We start from the raw sequence: 18,300 nt of genomic DNA on the forward strand, positions 1-18,300 counted from the left end.
TTTTATATTTGGCTTTCACCTCCACTCGACTAAATAAAACTCATTAGTATACTCGCAGGAACTAAAACTTGACACTTGCAAATTCTGAAAGAAACTGTGTGGTGTAAACATGTTCATTTTAAGTGATCAGTCACGTTCTGTTTTTCTCCAGTATTCCTTTACAAATCACTTTTAACATCTAATTCTACATATACTATATGTTTCATTGTCTATTAGAGCAAAGCAGGCATTTTTTCCCTAAAGCTTCATAATGTGATAGCAAATATCACTCAATGGTTTATAAGGCGACAAATAGCCAAGTGATGACATGCAGGCAGTACACTTCCATTAATGATATTTTTTGCTTTTTCAAATGGTTAAAAAATGTGGATAGACAGATGGACTTCCCTTGTACATAATTTATTAAGTTTAACTGTTGACAGTATACTAAAAGTAAAATGGCATTTTTGTTTTAATCTTGTGACTCTAGTTTTAGACGGGTGAACAAAACATTTAAAATTCCACAACAAATCCTGTACAACTAAAATAACAGATGATTGCAGGCTAAAATAAACTGTGTGAAAACAATGTGATTTGAAGTTGCTTCATATATACAAACAATTAAGCATAGTCATTGCTTTATATTGGTGACTATTAGTAGGCAAACATTTATCACGAGTAACTTCCTAGATAACCTGTTCAGTTTATGCAAAACACTTAATTTTTTATGTTTAAGTTTGTCTGTCATTGTTGTTTCTAAATCTTAAAAGTATAGTATTTTAAGTAAAGCACAATTTAATGTGTGCATGTGCAAATAAACAGAAATACTCAAACTGCACAGACTAACCGAAGCGCTTGTGGCTTGAGAAATGTGAGTGCTCTGACTATAAAAAATAAAGTTAATTTTAGGAAGCAACTAGATCCCCCTCACCCCCAGCTAGGGCAAACAAGGATCACTAATTTAATGAAGGGAAGTGTTGAATGCACTGTCTGTAATGTATGGTGGAAAGGAGTTCAACTTTAGTTTCTTAAAGTAGCTGTTCAGTTACACCACAGTAATGTTTTTCATCATACTTTTCAGTTAAGAATTGAGAAAAAAGATCATCCATATTTGAGGTGTGCAATGATTTTTTATTTTTTTTTTTATACTGAAGAGTTTGTGGCAGCGATTTGAGGGAGACTTGAAGTAATATTCTGGGTGATATAGAAGATGCATGAGCCATCAAAGGATATGGATAAGTATTAGTTTGAAGATGATTTATTAAGTGTAGCAGTTTTCATGTGTGTTTTTTTTTTCCCTACTGTGTACCACCCAATCAGAAACCTCATAACTGATTCATACAATGACATGTTTGATGCACAATTTCTTTGTAAGGACCTTTTTTTTTTGATAGGTTGTTTGGGTTAATAATTACATTGGCTTTAGTTCCTGTTATAATTTTACTTGCTGGTGCCTCCTTGATAAGTAGCCAGTTAGCACTAATGATGCAGAAGTGACCTTCTGCCATTTTATCTTGAAAGAATTAGAACTGTGTTTGCACCTGTCAATGTAATCGTTAGGGCATAGCAATTAAAAAAATCCTTCAATTAGAACCTCTGTTGTACTAAATAAATGACTTTGGTTACCTCCATAATAGCCATAACTCTCCACTGAGCACCTGAATGTGTTTCAGCAGCTCATTTGCACAGTTACATATTTTACCATGTATTTGGACAAGGAATTTAACCAAAGAGGATGGCCAAAGCCAACATGGAACTTGCTTGTGTGCAACAGCTGTAAGGGAAATTGTCAGGTTGAAGCTTCTGTGCAATGTCAGCATAACACTTTCTGGCTGACGGTCACTGGATGGCCAAAAATGTGGCAGCTGCTGCAGTGGTCGAAGCAGCAGCCTGTGTGTGAGTTTAGTAAAGTCATAACTTTCAAATGTTCTTAAAGTTCTGGCAAACTATTTAGGGAGAACAGGTGTAACATCTTTCAAGCTTTTCTCTGCAAAGGTAGTAAAATATTGACCCCCAATGGAGATTTTGTTAAGGGATAGAAACGGCATTTTGAGGAACTTCTAGGGGGCATGGCTCCCAGATGTTGGGGAGTTTAAGTGCTTTGGAGTCTTGCTTACAAATAAAGGTAGAGATAATCTTGAGGTTGACTGGCGAATTGGTGCAGTGATGGTAGTTACAACAAACTGAAGTGAGAGCTGTCAGTTTATCATTTAGACTGCATCCCTGTACTAATCTATGGTCAATAGCTGGGAGGCTGATAGAATGAAAACCTAGTACAAGCACCCAAAATGAGGTTTATGCACAGGGTTGCTGGGTTCTTTCTCTCCGACTGGATGAGAAGCTCGGAAATATGGGTGGATCTTAAGTAGCACTGGTGTTTTACAGAATCAAGAAGAGCTAGCTGAGGTGGTGTGTGTGTTTGTGTGTGTAAAGCACAGTCCACTGGGAAAGGATGAAAGGGTGGATTTAGGGTACAGCAGAAGGAATATAACTTCAGATTGTCCTGAAAGCATCTGGGTGTTCGACAAGAAGGACTGGAAGATGTTGCAGGGGGTAGGAAGACCTGTACCATTGCCAGGAAAGGTGAAATGAAAATTAATTATACAGAATTTTTTTTTCAGAGGGGTGGAAAAATTGCTTTGTACTATGTATAAGGATATACCACAATTATGTTTCTCAGGCAAGTAATATAGCTTTTGTAAGCTGGATTTTTTGTGATCTCTATCCTGCTGCCTTGTGGCCATTTACGGAAGATGTTCAAATAACTAACCCGTTCAGTGCAAAATTAAAAAAAGAATTTTAAAACGTTTCAGCGTGTTATTAAATTCTTTAATACACTATTATAAGAGACTATTTGGGACAGGGATATAAAGAAATCTTAGAAGTGCAGACGCAATTTTAACATGAATACTGTGCAAACTAGGCACAATATGTTCCACTTAGGCTTGGTGTCGGAACATAATTCCAGAGGATTTAAATACTCAACAGACAAAAGTAAATGTTATAAATGGATAAGCAGTAGGTCAAGAGAACCCCGTAGTCATTTGCACTGTAAAGCAAGATCCATGTATACAGTATTCATGAGGAAAATATTTGGATGTTGTTGAGTGTATGGTTGTGCACTGAGACAGACTTTGGTATAGAACTGGTTTGTGTCCAGCATCTGATGCTGCCAGAACTGGGTCTGGCCACTTGCAACTCTGTACTGGAATAAGCAATTAGAAAATGCAAGCATGGTGTAACATTCGGTTGCGTTCGAAGAGCTGTGCAAGCGCTGTGGCTATCAATAGACTGAATTCACTGGGCGGGTTCTAGAACTTTTCTCAATACATTTCAGGAGGGTGGGGGCCAAACACTTTATCACCAGGATTAAGCAAAAAGCTGAAAACCGGTGTAGACAAGTGTCTAGTCCATCGCAAAGACCATACTCTCTCACATGCACACACACCCCTCACACAGTAATATTTTGTAATTGCCAATTAATCTAATTTAAAAAATAAAAAATAAACTTTCTTTGGTTGAGCATGTCAGGCCAGAGTAATTTTTATGAAATAGGACAAATGTTGGAGAATAACAGAAGTGGAAGGCAAACATTATTATAGCTATGGACCATTATGGATATTGGGCAAATGTGGCACTCTGCTGGTAAATTATACATTTGCTTTACATTCAGTAATAAAATAATACAACATAATAATATATAAACATGGGATCTGGTTGCCATCTTTAGCAGCTGTCAGAGGAGAAAAATAGGAAAATCTACAAAATTATACAAGTTGTTGTAAATGTTGTCAAGGTAGAATTGAAACAGTAAACTGATTTGTAGTTGAAGTCGCTTACAATACTTCTCCATTTTAAGATAAACAGGTTCATAAAAGTTGTTTGAGATATCTCGACTAAAATTGAACTGTCTTGACAAATCTTGAAGAATAAGTGTGCCACATTTCAACAGTTGTTTAATGCGGACAGGCAGACATGGCTATTGCAATAGGTGGTTTGTGCATTATATGCAAACGCATCTAAAATTGAAAGAATGAAACTAATACAATGTCAGTTTGTTTGTGCACTGTTTGAATTTTAATTTGCTTTACATTCTATAATATAATACAGCATAATAATCTAATATAAAACATTAAAATTCCTATTCAAGTTTGAGAAACAGTTTAAAAAAAGCTACTGCAGAATGACGTGCTTGGATTAACACTAGAATTACCAGAGCCAACGAAAAAACTTGTAAATCCGGCCCACCTTAAATCCCTTTGCACCTTTTCGTCAGCATCTTTTGTATTCTAAATTTGCCGATAAGCCCAAGCTTACCGTTTTGAGTAGTGAGCTGCTCTCTATCTATCTATCTATCTATCTATCTATCTATCTATCTATCTATCTATAGTAATCCCTCGCTCTTTCGCGGCTTCACTCTATCGCGGATTTTATATGTAAGCATATTTAAATATATATCGCGGATTTTTTGCTGGTTCGCGGATTTCTGCGGACAATGGGTCTTTTAATTTCTGGTACATGCTTCCTCAGTTGGTTTGCCCAGTTGATTTCATACAAGGGATGCTATTGGCAGATGGCTGAGAAGCTACCCAACCAGAGCGCGTATTACGTATTAAATAAAACTCCTCAAATATATTGTGAGCACGGGGGCTGTTCGCACCCCTAGAGGATACGGCCGCTCCTCAATATACGCTGAAAGATTACCTTCACATTGCTCTCTTTCTTGCTGGGCTTACATATGGCTGATTTGTCAAGCGATATGCTTCCAGCACGGTGCTTCGCATACTTAAAAGCTCGAAGGGCACGTATTGATTTTTGATTGTTTGTTTTTCTCTGTCTCTCTCTGACATTCTCTGCTCCTAATGGAGGGGGTGTGAGCAGAGGGGCTGTTCGCACACTGACCTAGAGGATACGGACGCTCCTCTAAAAAAATGCTGAAAGACTACCTTTACATTGTACCGGCGGTGCTTCGCATACTTAAAAGCCAAACAGCCCTATTGATTTTTGTTTGCTTTTTCCACTCTCTTTCTCTCTCTCTCTGACATTCTCTGCTCCCAATGCGCACTCCTTTGAAGAGGAAGATATGTTTGCATTCTTTTAATTGTGAGACGGAACTGTCATCTCTGTCTTGTCATGGAGCACAGTTTAAACTTTTGAAAAAGAGACAAATGTTTGTTTGCAGTGTTTGAATAAAGTTCCTGTCTCTATTCAACCTCCTGTGTTTCTGTGCAAATCTGTGACCTAAGCATGACAATATAAAAATAACCATATAAACATTTGGTTTCTACTTCGTGGATTTTCTTATTTCGCGGGTGGCTCTGGAACGCAACCCCCGCGATGGAGGAGGGATTACTGTATACGAGTCAGCAGAATGTATCTGACTTGATCACTGGATTCATTGCACATTTCCCAGGCTGTGTGAATTTAGACCTTATTTTAAAGTTAATATAAAAGAGACTGGGGAACGTGTGGGGATTGTGTGTGTGTCTAATTTATATCTGTATATAGATGTAATGTAGGTTTAAGTACTGTGAATATATTTGTGCTGTTTGTAAATAGGGTAATTTTCTGTTTCTTTTCCTTGCTTGCTTTCTTTCTTTGCTGTTTTGCCGTTTAAGGGGGTGGCATATTAATTAGGGTTTGTGTAGTTATTATAGATTTGACAAGGATTTAAAGGGTGTTTATTGTTTTGTTTGATTTATAATATATTCTTTTTTGATTGTTTAAAGAATTGTTGGGGTGATTATTTCCTTTGTTTAAATTCATAAAAGATAACTTCAGATGAGGATATCAAATTGGGGCTAAGGTTGGGTTGGGTTCTGTACTTAATAGAATTAATTTTCCTAAGAGTAGGAGATTTTTGTGTGCTGGGCTCCTCATTCAACTTAAGAGGAACGTGGTACACCTTGATAGTAAAAGAGATGAAGAAAACAGCTTTGCGTCTTTCTACTTTTTAACTGTGCCAAGCTGTAAACAATGTGAAGACGAGACCGCCTTCAGCGGGGAGGGGTCGTAAGAATAAAGTGGACGCTGGGAGGTGCGGAATGTCGGGCTTTTCCTCCTGGTCAACATCTTCGCAGTTTCTGGCAGCGTCCTCTCTTCTCACACTGTTTCTCACACTTCAAGTGCCCCATCAGCTCCTGGGACAGTGGAAATCTTTGCGAATAAGTGTAATCAGCGCTATTGAAGAGGGACACTCTTGGTAAATTGCGGTGCACGGCTACTTACTGTCCCTTAAGATGAATTCGGGTCACTAAAACCCCGCAACATTCAAGGTTGCTTTTGTGATGAATTCTTTTAAGAAAATGGAGGGTTTACATCTAAAATGATGTACCGACCTCTTCATGTTGAGTATTAGACTTGGGAATTGTTTGGACCTTCTGCCCGTTAAGCACGGAAAGGCAGCTTCCACATTTCTCAGAATAATTTTTTGCTTAAATCATAGGCACATAGTGCAAGGTTGTCAAGCAGGTAGTTTGCCTGAAACCACTGCAGTAGTACTCAATGTATCTTTACTTCTTAAATGTTAATGTTTGATTGTTCAATAATTTATACGCTTCTTATATCTTCTTCAAATTCTTTTATCAAAATGTTTTACTACTTAATTAATATTTATTTCATTTCTATTTATTGTAAATGCTCTTTATTTGTTCAAAAATAACATTGGTAATTAGCAAACTTATTTTATAAATACTACATTTTAGTTTTTTTCCCTTGCATTCAGTGAGCGAAGCCACTGGGTAATCAGCTAGTTGTTAATATTATACAATAAAAACATACATTTGATTTGTGTCTGTAACAGCCAGTGTAAATTTATAGTACAGTGGAACCTCGGTTCACGGCCATAATTCGTTCCAAAATTCTGGTCGTAACCCGATTTGGTCATGAATTGAAGTAATTTCCCCCATAGGATTGTATGTAAATACAATTAATCCGTTCCAGACCATACGAACTGTATGTAAATAATTTTTTTTAAGTTCTTAAGCACAAATATAGTTAATTAAACAATAGAATGCACAGCATAATAGTAAACTAAATGTAAAAACATTGAATAACACTGAGAAAACTTTGAACAACAGAGAAAACTAACACTGCAATAGTCCATGTTATAGTGCTACCAGCCCGCTGGCTAAAAACTTTTTTGAGTTTTAAGCACAGGGAATAAAATGAACATTTGAAAAAATCCATAATTTAATAAACCACCAAGAAAAGTAACATTGCAATAATGCACGCTACGAACCGATTGCTGTAAACAGAAGTGAAAACAAAATCTAGCCCAGTGCATTCTTTAACTGCCTTCTCTACCTTGTGTCCAGCCCTCTCTCTCTCTCTCTCTCGTGTGCCTGTGTGTCTGTGTGTGTGTGTCTCTCTCTCTTGCGCGTGCCTGTGTGCCTCTCTCTCTCTCTCTCTCTCGTGTGTGTGTCTTGCTCTCTCTCTTGCTCGCTGCACAGTAAATGCACAGGGAGAGACTGAACACTTACAAACCGAAAGGGAAACTGGCTTGTTCGTATACCGAGTGTGTGGTCGTGAACAGATGCAAAAGTTTGGCGAACTTTTTGGTCGTAAACCGATTTGTATGTGTTCCGAGACGTTCATGAACCGAGGTTCCACTGTACTTGTAAAAGTTACCGCTTTTTATTTCACTTTTATTCTCTGTCACAATCACGATACAACAAACCCCCCCACCTCAGATCTGACGCTGTTACTTTTTATCTGAAACTGGGAATAACTGTAGATGTAAGTGATGTTTTGAGACAATGGAACTGGAAATTCTCTGATCTGGATGGGTAAAAGCTGACACACAAATGCTGGTGAATCTGCCTTCTTCGTATCTCAAAATCACTTGAATTTTTTTTTTAAATTCAGTTTTATTGAGTGTTCCTGCTCACGCCGAATTAGTATGCACCTTATGGTCCATAATGTCAGATATGAAGCTTGCAGATTCACCAGCGTTTGTGTGTCAGCCTTTATCCATCCAGATCAGAGAATTTCCAGTTCCATTGTCTCAAAACAACTCACATCTAAAGTTATTCCCAGTTTCAGATAAAAAGTAACCATGTCAGATCTGGGGGGCTGTTGTATCATGATCGTGACTGAGAGAATAAAAGCGAAAAAAAAGCGCTAACTTTTACAAGTCCTATAAATTTACATCGGCTATTACAGACACAAATCAAATATATGTTTTTATTGTGTAATATTAACAATAAGAGCAGCTCACTACTAAAAACAGTAAATTTGCCGGGGAGCTGGTTTTGAACTCACGGCCTCTGGATTATAAGGCTGCGGATCTTACTGCTACACCACGGAAGCTGGCGTATTGTACTTGCACCTTTTGTGAACGTGTTTATTTGATATTTGGCCAGCCTTCACACATTATACAGTTCATGTCTACATTCTGTTATTTATTACTAAAACATGAAAAATGTTTCTGTTTTAACAATGTGTTTACATTGATTATTGTAGACACAAAACACGCATCAAATTATTTCCCCTTACAGTTCTGGGTAGCTCACTTCCAGATAATCAATCAAGGCAGGAACTGGGAGGAGAACTTGCCCTTTCTGAGGTGGTGGGGGAGATGGTATAGCAGGCTGCTTGGACTTATCGACAAATTTAGAAGACAAAATAGGCTGACGGAGAGGTGCGAAGGGATTTAAGGTGGGCAGGATTTATGAGTTTTTTTGTAGACTCTGGTAATTCTAGTGTTAAGTGGGTATGAGAATGTGTTATTTTTGTTTTCCTGTTGAAGTAGTGGGAGGGGTGATAGTTCAGTGGCGGAAAGACTGGGACATTAACCTGGCTGAACTGTTCTTTCACCCAGCCTTTTCTAATTACATGGATCCCGGTAGCTATAGGCTATCTGGTCATCATCGGGGACAAGAATAAAAAGTCTGTTTATTGAAAGAATCGAACCATGGATTCTGGAAGCAAAAGCAGCACTAACCACTGTCTATGATGTTGGCCAGATTGAATTGTTAAGTGTTTATTAAATCAGCTCAAATGCTGTTTAATGCCATAAATTAACATGAATTTTTGCCTTGCAGTGTGAAAATTTAAAAAAAAAAAAAGCTAAATATGTAGAAAAAGCCAACTGCTGTGTAAAATTTGTGAATCACCATTGACATAATAAGATGAGTAAAGGAAATCTTGTGCTTTTTTTTTTTTTCTTGTTTTAGCAAGTGACGCAATGTTTAGAAAACACCAATTCAACTGTTCTTTTTGACATTTTACACTTGTTATAAAATGACATCTCTTTTGGGGGTGGGGGGACTTTTGCTAATTTGCTATTTACCTACATAAAACCAAAAATCAAGGTGAAAACACTATTTAGTAGCTTCCTCTAAATGCAGTAAAATGACTGATTCTAAAGGTATTCACTTCACTTATGTTTCTTATATTTCTAAATAACTATAAGAAATTTGACAAATGAGAGGAAACCATCAATCTCATTTGTTTAGCAAATAGCTAAGCTGTCCCAATATCTCGTACAGATTCTTCTTAAAGGTTGTCAAGGTTTCTGCTTCAACTACATGTCTTGGTAGTTTGCTCCAGAGTACCACAACTCTTTGCCTAAAGAAGTGCTTCCTGGGTCAAGTTGTAAACACAGTTCCCCTTAACTGTCCTCAAGGATGTGATTCATTGTTAATCCGAAAGAATGTTGTTGGATCTACTTTATCAGTGTCTTTTGATGATTTTTAAATACCTGGATTAGGTCCCCACACAGACTCCTCTGGTCAAGACTAAACAAGTTTAATTCTCTTGAGTCTGTCAGAGTAGGACATGTCCTTAAGGCCTGGGATGCACTTGGTTGATCTCCAACGAACAAATGTGGTCTTTCTCTAGTGCATTATATACAGTAGTTTGTTGAATTTAAGACAAGGGACATTATGCTCAGTTTTCGTTATGTAATCCAACATTTTATTTGCCTTTTTAATTACTTTAATAGTCATTGATAATGTTGTGTCAATCTAAACCCCTAATTCCTTTTCCAAGCTTGCTTGCTGCTGGTGCAAGCAAGCTTGCTGGTGTTTCCCATATTGTATTTATAATTGTTCTTTTGCCCATATTTAGCACTTTGCACATTTCTACAATAAACTGCATTTTCCAGATGTGCAGGCAACAATACAGATTTCCATACTGGATCGGTTCAGGCCCAGGTTAACAACAGCCAACACCAGTACTCCGAGCCAACAGGGTTGCTAGGGAAAATTGGGCTACTATTGGCCGAAGGAGAAAAAGAGGGGGGAGGCAGGAGGAAAGTTAAGAGAGTGGAAGTGGGGGTAGGAACTTTGAATGTTGGTAGTATGACCGGTAAAGGGAGAGAGTTAGTCGATATGATGGAGAGAAGGAAGATTGATATATTGTGCGTGCAAGAGACCAGATGGGAGTAAGGCCAGGTGTATCGGGTGGGGGAGAGGTCAAATTGTTCTACCATGGTGGGGATGGGAGGAGAAATGGGGGTAGGGATTATCCTAAAGGAACAGTATGTCAAGAGTTTTGGAGGTGAAAAGTGAGTGTTGGAGTGAGTGATGATTATGAAGCTAGAAATTGAAGGTATGATGATGACTGTTGTCAGTGCATATGCAATGGATGAGAGAGAAACATTTTTGAGTGAGTTGGATGAAGTGGTGGATAGTGATCCCAAGGGAAAGAGAGTGGTGATTGGAGCGGATTTCAATGGACATGCTGGTGAAGGGAGCCAAGGGGATGAGGAGGTAATGAGTAGGTATGGTGTCAAGTAAGAAAAAATGCTGAAGATCAGATGATAGTGAGTTTTGCAAAAAGGATGGACATGGCTGTGGTGAATACATATTTTAAAAAGAGGGAGGAACACAGGGTTGATGTACAACAGTGGAGAAAGATGCACACAGGTGGATTATATCCTATGCAAGAGGGTGGCAGGGAAAAGCATAGTTAGGCAGTATAGGATGGTGTTCTGTAGGATGATGCTGGAGATCAAGAAGAGGAGACGAGCAAGGGCAGAGCCAAGGATGAAATGATGGAAGTTGAAAAAGGAAGACTTTAAGGTAGAGTTCTGAAGAATTACCAGATAGGTGGGCAACTACAGCAGAAGGGGTAAGGGAGACAGATAGAAGGGTGCGGGATGAGTTAGGTAAAGGTGAACTACCGTAAAACTTGCATGTATTGATCTTGCCTCAAATACTTGGGTGATGTTGAAATGATCCATTTAACTGCAATACGTCACATACCCTTTTTCTCTGGTCACAGTTCTCTTTTGCTATTGTTGGTGTGTATTTTCCTCTCTCGTCTTCTGTAGAGGCAGTAATATGTAAGATATTCGCTAATGCAGGATTAAGTAGAACCGTTTTGTGGCACCATGGAGAAACATGAAAGCTGAAGCATAATATACTTGAAATCCAAGAATTCTCAAATTAATCATTAAAATTTCATAAATTAGTTGGAATAGCTAACAGCCTGAAACCTGATGGAGAGGGGTGGAGAGAGACTACTGCCTCTAAAATTGTGAACCTGTAGAGTCGTTTCTGCTTTATATGTAATAAAAACCGTGCATTTAGATGTTAAGATCAATTTATTTCCATTATCTTCATGTGGATGTGATATAACATGCAATGTGAAAGACAGCACGTTAAGATTTTGTTCATTAAATTGTGTACACTTCATTTTTTAATTGTACTGATTATGAACTTGACCTTTGCCGCAACCGAATACATATAAGAAACATGTAACTTTTCATAACCCGTCTTTTCTGTTTAATTTCAGTACATTTTTTGTAGGGTGTAATGATTTGTAATATTATTTTTCATCTCAAATTATTTGTGTTTTCTTGTGAAAGTGAATTAACCTCCAGAAACAAGTTTAAGTATGGTAAAAAGTGAGCTTTGTGTATTTATTGAAGGCTGCTTACAAAGTTATAACTCAAGATTTTTTTTTATTGTCATATGGGAGATATTTGCAGGTTGCTTACTCATGATTTTAAGTTCTTTTATGGTGCATAATTACCATAGACTGGTATGCAGTATGTCTAAATCATGCTGAAACTATTTTATTCAGTGGAAAGTACAGTAGAGTTGATATATTTTAGGTATTGATGCATATTCCCATTGCTTAACTCTCAACATTTTTTTTTTTTTTTGTGCTGCTGTAGTTACAATTGTGTGACTAATATGCTGCTATGCTCCACAGGTATCCACAGACGAGGGCCGAGGACTGGCCAGGGAGTTCAGCTGTCCCTTCTTTGAGACTTCAGCTGCTTTACGGCACTACATAGATGATGTGTTCATTGCTCTTGTACGACAGATCCGTCAGCGTGATAAAGAAGCTGTCCTTGCGCTGGAGAGGAAGAATCGGAAACATGCATCAGTCTGGAAAAGACTTAAGTCCCCATTCAGACGAAAAAAAGACACTGTTAACTGAGTGTTGTATTTTTGTCCTGTTACACACTGGGATATCAAAGTACATCAATACTGTAAAAGTTAAGGTATCTTAAGGGTCGTAAACCCCAAAGGGAAAGTGTAGGCCACACCATATTGAATTGGTGTATAAAAACTCTGCAGTTTGCATGTGCTGATATAATGCTTGGTGAGAAGTGGCCACAAACATCAGTTACCATTTGACTATCGCACAAAGTAATTTGCCACACATAAATTACATCACTAGATAGTAAAGAAAGGGAATTGGATTGCATTCTGCTCTCCATTATTTAGTTAGATAAATAACCAAAATTCTGGTATTGTAAAAGTCTTCAGCAGTGTGAAACAATAATGACTCCTAACCACCAAACACAATAATTTTCCTTTGATAGAAATCTTAGGGTTCTGGTGGTTTTACATGCATTAATTTACAAATTATTGGGTGGATGTCATTTACTCTTGGGTTGTTTCTGTTTGGTTTATGGGATCCTGACTTTTGTCCTTTATTCCCCCATGATTTTTAGGAGTTATTACTGGTGCCTTAATTTTTTTTATCAAAGTAATTGCTGTTCCCTGTTTATATATACATTTTAAAGTCAGAACAGTAATGTATCTGGTCTAAACTTTTTACATATTTTCGTTATTAAAGTATTTGTAATCTGTGCCACTCATACCCACAACCTCTTTGCAGAGGTAGCACAGAATATTCCACTTAAGAGTGGTACAGAAGGTTATAGATAGGAAATGTCTGTTGACTTAAAGGCAGATGAGTCTGATGAGAGTTGCTGAACCAAAAACAGTTCGTGCAATAGGAAGAGATCACAAGTGCTTTGAATGAACTTCAGTCCATTACACCTCACATTTGCGCCAAGAGGCAGGACAAATTCACCCAGTACTGATTTCCAACATGATTTGTGAAATTGGAGAAACAGAAAATTAAAAAAACAATTATCCAAGAATCACAATTTTTTTAATCAAAGGTGCTCAATAAGTTATTATTCCTAATAGAATGAAAACTGTTTAAGTAGAGAAAAAAAAATGAGATGGCTGAGTAAGTTTTATTCAGTAAGGAATGAGAAGATGATTAATAAGTAATATAGAGATAAGTACGCTAACTGGTAAGATATGAAGACTCAAGTCCTTGGCACTTTATCTTAAGGAGTAGCATTTTATTATTCTTAGGTTCTAATGGTTAACTACAGAATTGGCATTGTTCCCTACAGTATTTGCTGTGAATAGCAGAAACCTATGGAGGACACGTCCACACACTAACATTGTATGAACACAAATTTAAAAATCACTTCAGCATTGGCTCAGCAGTTAGTGAATTAACAGACATACCCTGATCTATTCAGAACATAGCCTTAGACTTGACTTGTCACCAGAATGGAAAACTTTGTCTCCTCCCCCCCTGGTGACTTGCCTGTATAAGCATCTGAAAGGGTCAGCTAATGTAAAAGGGGAGAGGGGAAATGTATACTTCAGATAGCACTCGTGCACATGGCAGTTAGCGTGGCACTTAACAAAACTTACCTCTTGTTAGATGATGATAATTAGATTTATAATGCCTATAAAGTGAATGTTACCCAGGGAGCCATCGAAGAGAAGGTTTAAAAAAGGGTACAGTGGAACCTCGGTTCACGACCATAATAAGTTCCAAAACTCTGGTTGTAAACCGATTTGGTCGTGAATTGAAGCAATTTCCCCCATAGGATTGTATGTACTGTAAATACAATTAATCCGTTCCAGATCATACGAACTGTATGTAAATACATACATTTTTTAAGTTTTTAAGCACAAATATAGTTAGTTAAACCATAGAATGCACAACGTAATAGTAAACTCAATGTAAAAACATTGAATAACAGAGAAAACTAACATTGCAAGAGTTCGCGCTATACTGTAGCCTTATGACCTGATCGATTTTTTTTTTTTTTTTTTTTTTTTTAAATGAGTTTTAAGCACAGGGAAAAAAGGAACATTTGAACAAATCCGAACTTTATTTAAAAACAAACATAAACCACCACGAAAGTAACATTGCAGGAGCTGACGCTAATAGCCTTACAACCCGATCGCTGTGTAAACTTTTTTTTTAATGAGTTCTAAGCACAGGGAAAAAAACATTTGAAAAATCAGAAATTTAATAAACAACCAAGAAAGGTAACATTGCAACAATTCACACTACGAACTGAAAAATTAACATTTGAAAAATCCGTAATACAAAAACTAACCATAAACCAAGAAAACTCACCTTGCATGAGTCGAGTTCTGACATGAAGGAAGTGAGGAGGAACTGAGTGGAGAGGAGGTGACAGTTTTGAGGGAGAGTCCGGCTCCGCGATGGAGGGATGTTCTCCTTCATGTGTTTTCCCTGTGATTTCTTGGGTTTCTGGTGTTTTTAGCTGTTTAGCTGGTGGATCAGACTTCACGAAATAACGGTCTAATGTGACTTGCCTTTTCCTACGCATTAAAATTTTTTGGAAATGTGAGATGACATTGTCGTTCATCATGTTTATCACTCTGTTCGTAACCGCTTTGTCAGGGTGGTTCTTTTTGGAAAAAATCCTGGCACACGTTCCATTTTTCCATGATGGCTTTTATTGCATCACTTTCTATAACCGCCCATTCCTCTTCTTCCCCGGCGGACTGCTCCTCGGTAAACAACCTAAGCTGCTCCTGCTGGAGTTCAGCAAGTTCCTCCGTCGTCAGTTCCTCCTTGTGATCCAGGACCAGCTCCTCGATGTCCTCATTGTCCACTTCAAGACCCATGCTCTTGCCCATGGACACAATCTCATCCACAACAGGAGGCTCAAAGCTTTCTAAAACTTGTTCAGGAATGCATTCAGACCAAAATTTCTTCCAGGCCGAGATCAAGGTCCGGTGTGTGACGTCTTCCCAGGCTTTATCAATGAGGCCGATGCAATGAACGATATTAAAATAGTTCTTCCAGAACTCTTTCAGGGTCAAAGATGTCTCCTCAGTCACATTGAAATACCTGGCGAATAGTCCTTTGGTGTACAGCTTCTTAAAATTTGAAATAACCTGCTGGTCCATGGGCTGCAGAAGAGGAGTCTTGTTGGGAGGGAGGAACATGATCTTAATAAAGTCATACTCGACCATATCGTCAACCAAATTTGGAGGGTGTGCCGGTGCATTGTCCATCAGAAGAAGGCATTTTTTAGGCAGGTTATTCTCTTCGAGATATCGCTTCACGGCAGGAGCGAAAGCCTTGTGCAGCCATTCCAAAAACAAGGTCCTTGTGACCCACCCCTTCGTGTTTGCCCTCCACATCACAGGCAGTCTGGCTTTGTTTACATTGTGCTGCTTGAAAGCACGAGGGTTCTCAAATTGGTAAACAAGCAGCAGCTTGATTTTTACGTCGCCACTAGCGTTAGCACACAGCAAAACGGTTAACCTGTCCTTCATTGGTTTATGGCCGGGCATAGCCTTCTCTTCCTGGATAATGTAGGTCCTCTTCGGCATCCTCTTCCAGAACAATTCAGTCTTGTCGCAGTTGAAGACTTGTTGCGGGATGTAGCCTTCGTCCTCCACTAATTTTGTGAAATTTATCACAAATTCTTTCGCAGCTTCAGCGTCGGAACTAGCAGCCTCTCCATACCTTACCACACTATGAATGCCACTTCTCTTGCAAAACTTTTCAAACCATCCTCTCTGGCTTTAAATTCCTCACTTTCGCCACTCGTAGAAGGATAGTTTTGCAGCAAATCGCCATGAATCTTCCTTGCTTTCTCGCATAACATCGCCTCGCTTACGCTATCCCCTGCAAGTTGCTTCTCGTTCAGCCACACTAGCAATAGTTTTTCCACCTCTTCCAGCACTTGAGGTCTCTGCCTGGTTAACGCTGTAACTCCTTTTGCAACATCGGCTGCTTTAATAGATTCTTTCTGCTTTAGAATAGTCGAAATCGTAGATTTTGACTTCTTGTACTCGGTGGCAAGATCAGTAACTCAAACACCACGCTCATACTTTTCAATAATTTCTTTCTTCGATTTCAATTTTCTGCAAAACTTTCTTATTACCACTCTTCACTTGCTTAGAAGCCATGGTTAACTGCAAAAGCACACAAAATACTGTAAAGCACAAAGAGTTCACAGGTAAAGCATGCACATCTGACTGAGAACAATGAACAGGGAGAGGCTGAACATGTGCTTAAATACAGTAATTGGCGCGTACGAACCGGAAGGGAAATAAAATAGAGCACAAAGAGTTAACAGCGAAAGCACGCACGTCTGACCGAGAACAATGCAACACGTGCGGAAATCATTGGCGCATGCACAAACGGAAAGGGAAACTGGTTTGTTCGTATACCGAGTGTGTGGTCGTGAACCGAGGCAAAAGTTTGGCAAACTTTTTGGTCGTAAACCGATTTGTACGTGTACCGATACATTCGTGAACCGAGGTTCCACTGTACAATTGTGACCAATGTACAGATCAATATAAAACGATTATTGTTGTGTCTTAATTGTGTTGTTCTGCAATGCATGATTTATATGACATTAGACACAATGTAACTCCTGTTGGCATAGTTTCATTTGAGAAAATGTTAACATCTTTTGTCTGTAAAGAATACTTGGCTGTTAATTTCTCAGCGCCACATTAATTAAAACTTGATGACCTGCATGACTGTTCAGAAGACAGACTTGGAAGTATTTTTATGAAGGAGTTTATTTTTTTTGACATTCATACTGTTCTTATTTATTTATTTTTTTAATATTGACATTGCACCCATTTGCATTTAAAACAAAAAAAAGAACTAATCCAGATTTTTGTTTTACCAGTTTAATGTTGTAATAACATCCTTTTTTGTATGGAACATTTAATGACGTATTAAAAGTTTTGCTACTCTGACTTTTTCTCTTCCGATATTCTGTTTTCTAAATACCTGTTTTAAACAAATTCATTTTACAAAAGATTTGTATTCAGGATTTGAAGGATTTGTGACTCTTATATTTTATTGATAAAGGCAGACGGCAACGTGATGGCACAGTTCTTAGTGCTGCTGTTTCATGCCTAGTCTCTCCGTCTGGAGTTTTCACATTCTCCTCAAACCTGTTTGTTGAGTACTGGTGATTCTAGAATACTCCAGTGTGAATGTGTGCCCTACAATTAACTGGCTCACTGCTCAGGATTGCTTCATACGCTTGTCTTAGTGCTGCTGCCATAAACTTTTGCCTCACAGCAACACTGAATTGTATTAAGTAGGTGTGGGTATGTATGTATGTACAGATTGAAGTCAGAAGAATTTCTTCTTGATATCATTTCTACAGTCCTGGACAAACGTTTTGAGAATGACACAAGGATTTGTTTTTCACAAAGTTTGTTGCTTCAGTGTTTTTAGATCTTTTTGTCAGATGCTTCTGTGGTATACTGAAGTATAAATTACAAGGATTTCATAAGTTTCAAGCAATTACATTAAGTTTATGCAAAGAGTTAATATTTGCAGTGTTGGCCCTTCTTTTTCAGGACCTCTGCAATTCAGACTGGCATGCTTTCAATCAACTTCTGGGCCAAATTCTGTCTGATGGCAGCCCATTCTTGCAAACTCAATGCTTGGAGTTTGTCAGAATTTGTGGGTTTTTGTTTGTCCACCCGCCTCCTGAGAATTGACCACAAGTTCTCAATGGGATTAAGGTCTGGGGAGTTTCCTGGCCATGGGCCCAAAATTTATTTGTTTTGTTCCCAGAGCCACTTAGTTGTTACCACTTTTGCCTTATGGCACGGTACTCTATCCTACTGGAAAAGACATTTTTCATCACCAAACTGTTCTTGGCTGGGAGGGAGAAGTTGCTCTTGGAGGATGTTTTGGTACCATTCTTTATTCATAGCAGTGTTCTTAGACAACATTGTGAGTGAGCCCACTCCCTTGGCTGAGAAGCAACCCTACACATGAGTGGTCACAAGAAGCTTT

General features: G+C 38.3%; 1 protein-coding gene across 1 annotated transcript in view; it reads left to right on the plus strand.

Annotated features, from left to right (window-relative positions):
- Window positions 1–17,240, plus strand: part of rit1 (Ras-like without CAAX 1) — a 43,295-nt gene extending 26,055 nt beyond the window's left edge. Inside the window, exon 6 of the mRNA XM_028795119.2 lies at window positions 12,145–17,240. Coding sequence (XP_028650952.1) covers window positions 12,145–12,375 — 231 coding nt within the window. The 3' untranslated portion in view covers window positions 12,376–17,240. The remainder of the gene's footprint in view (window positions 1–12,144) is intronic.
- Window positions 17,241–18,300: the final 1,060 nt, after the last annotated feature.

This window comes from Erpetoichthys calabaricus, chromosome 2, assembly GCF_900747795.2.
Source record: "Erpetoichthys calabaricus chromosome 2, fErpCal1.3, whole genome shotgun sequence".
In the NCBI taxonomy this organism is placed as follows: Eukaryota; Metazoa; Chordata; class Cladistia; order Polypteriformes; family Polypteridae; genus Erpetoichthys; species Erpetoichthys calabaricus.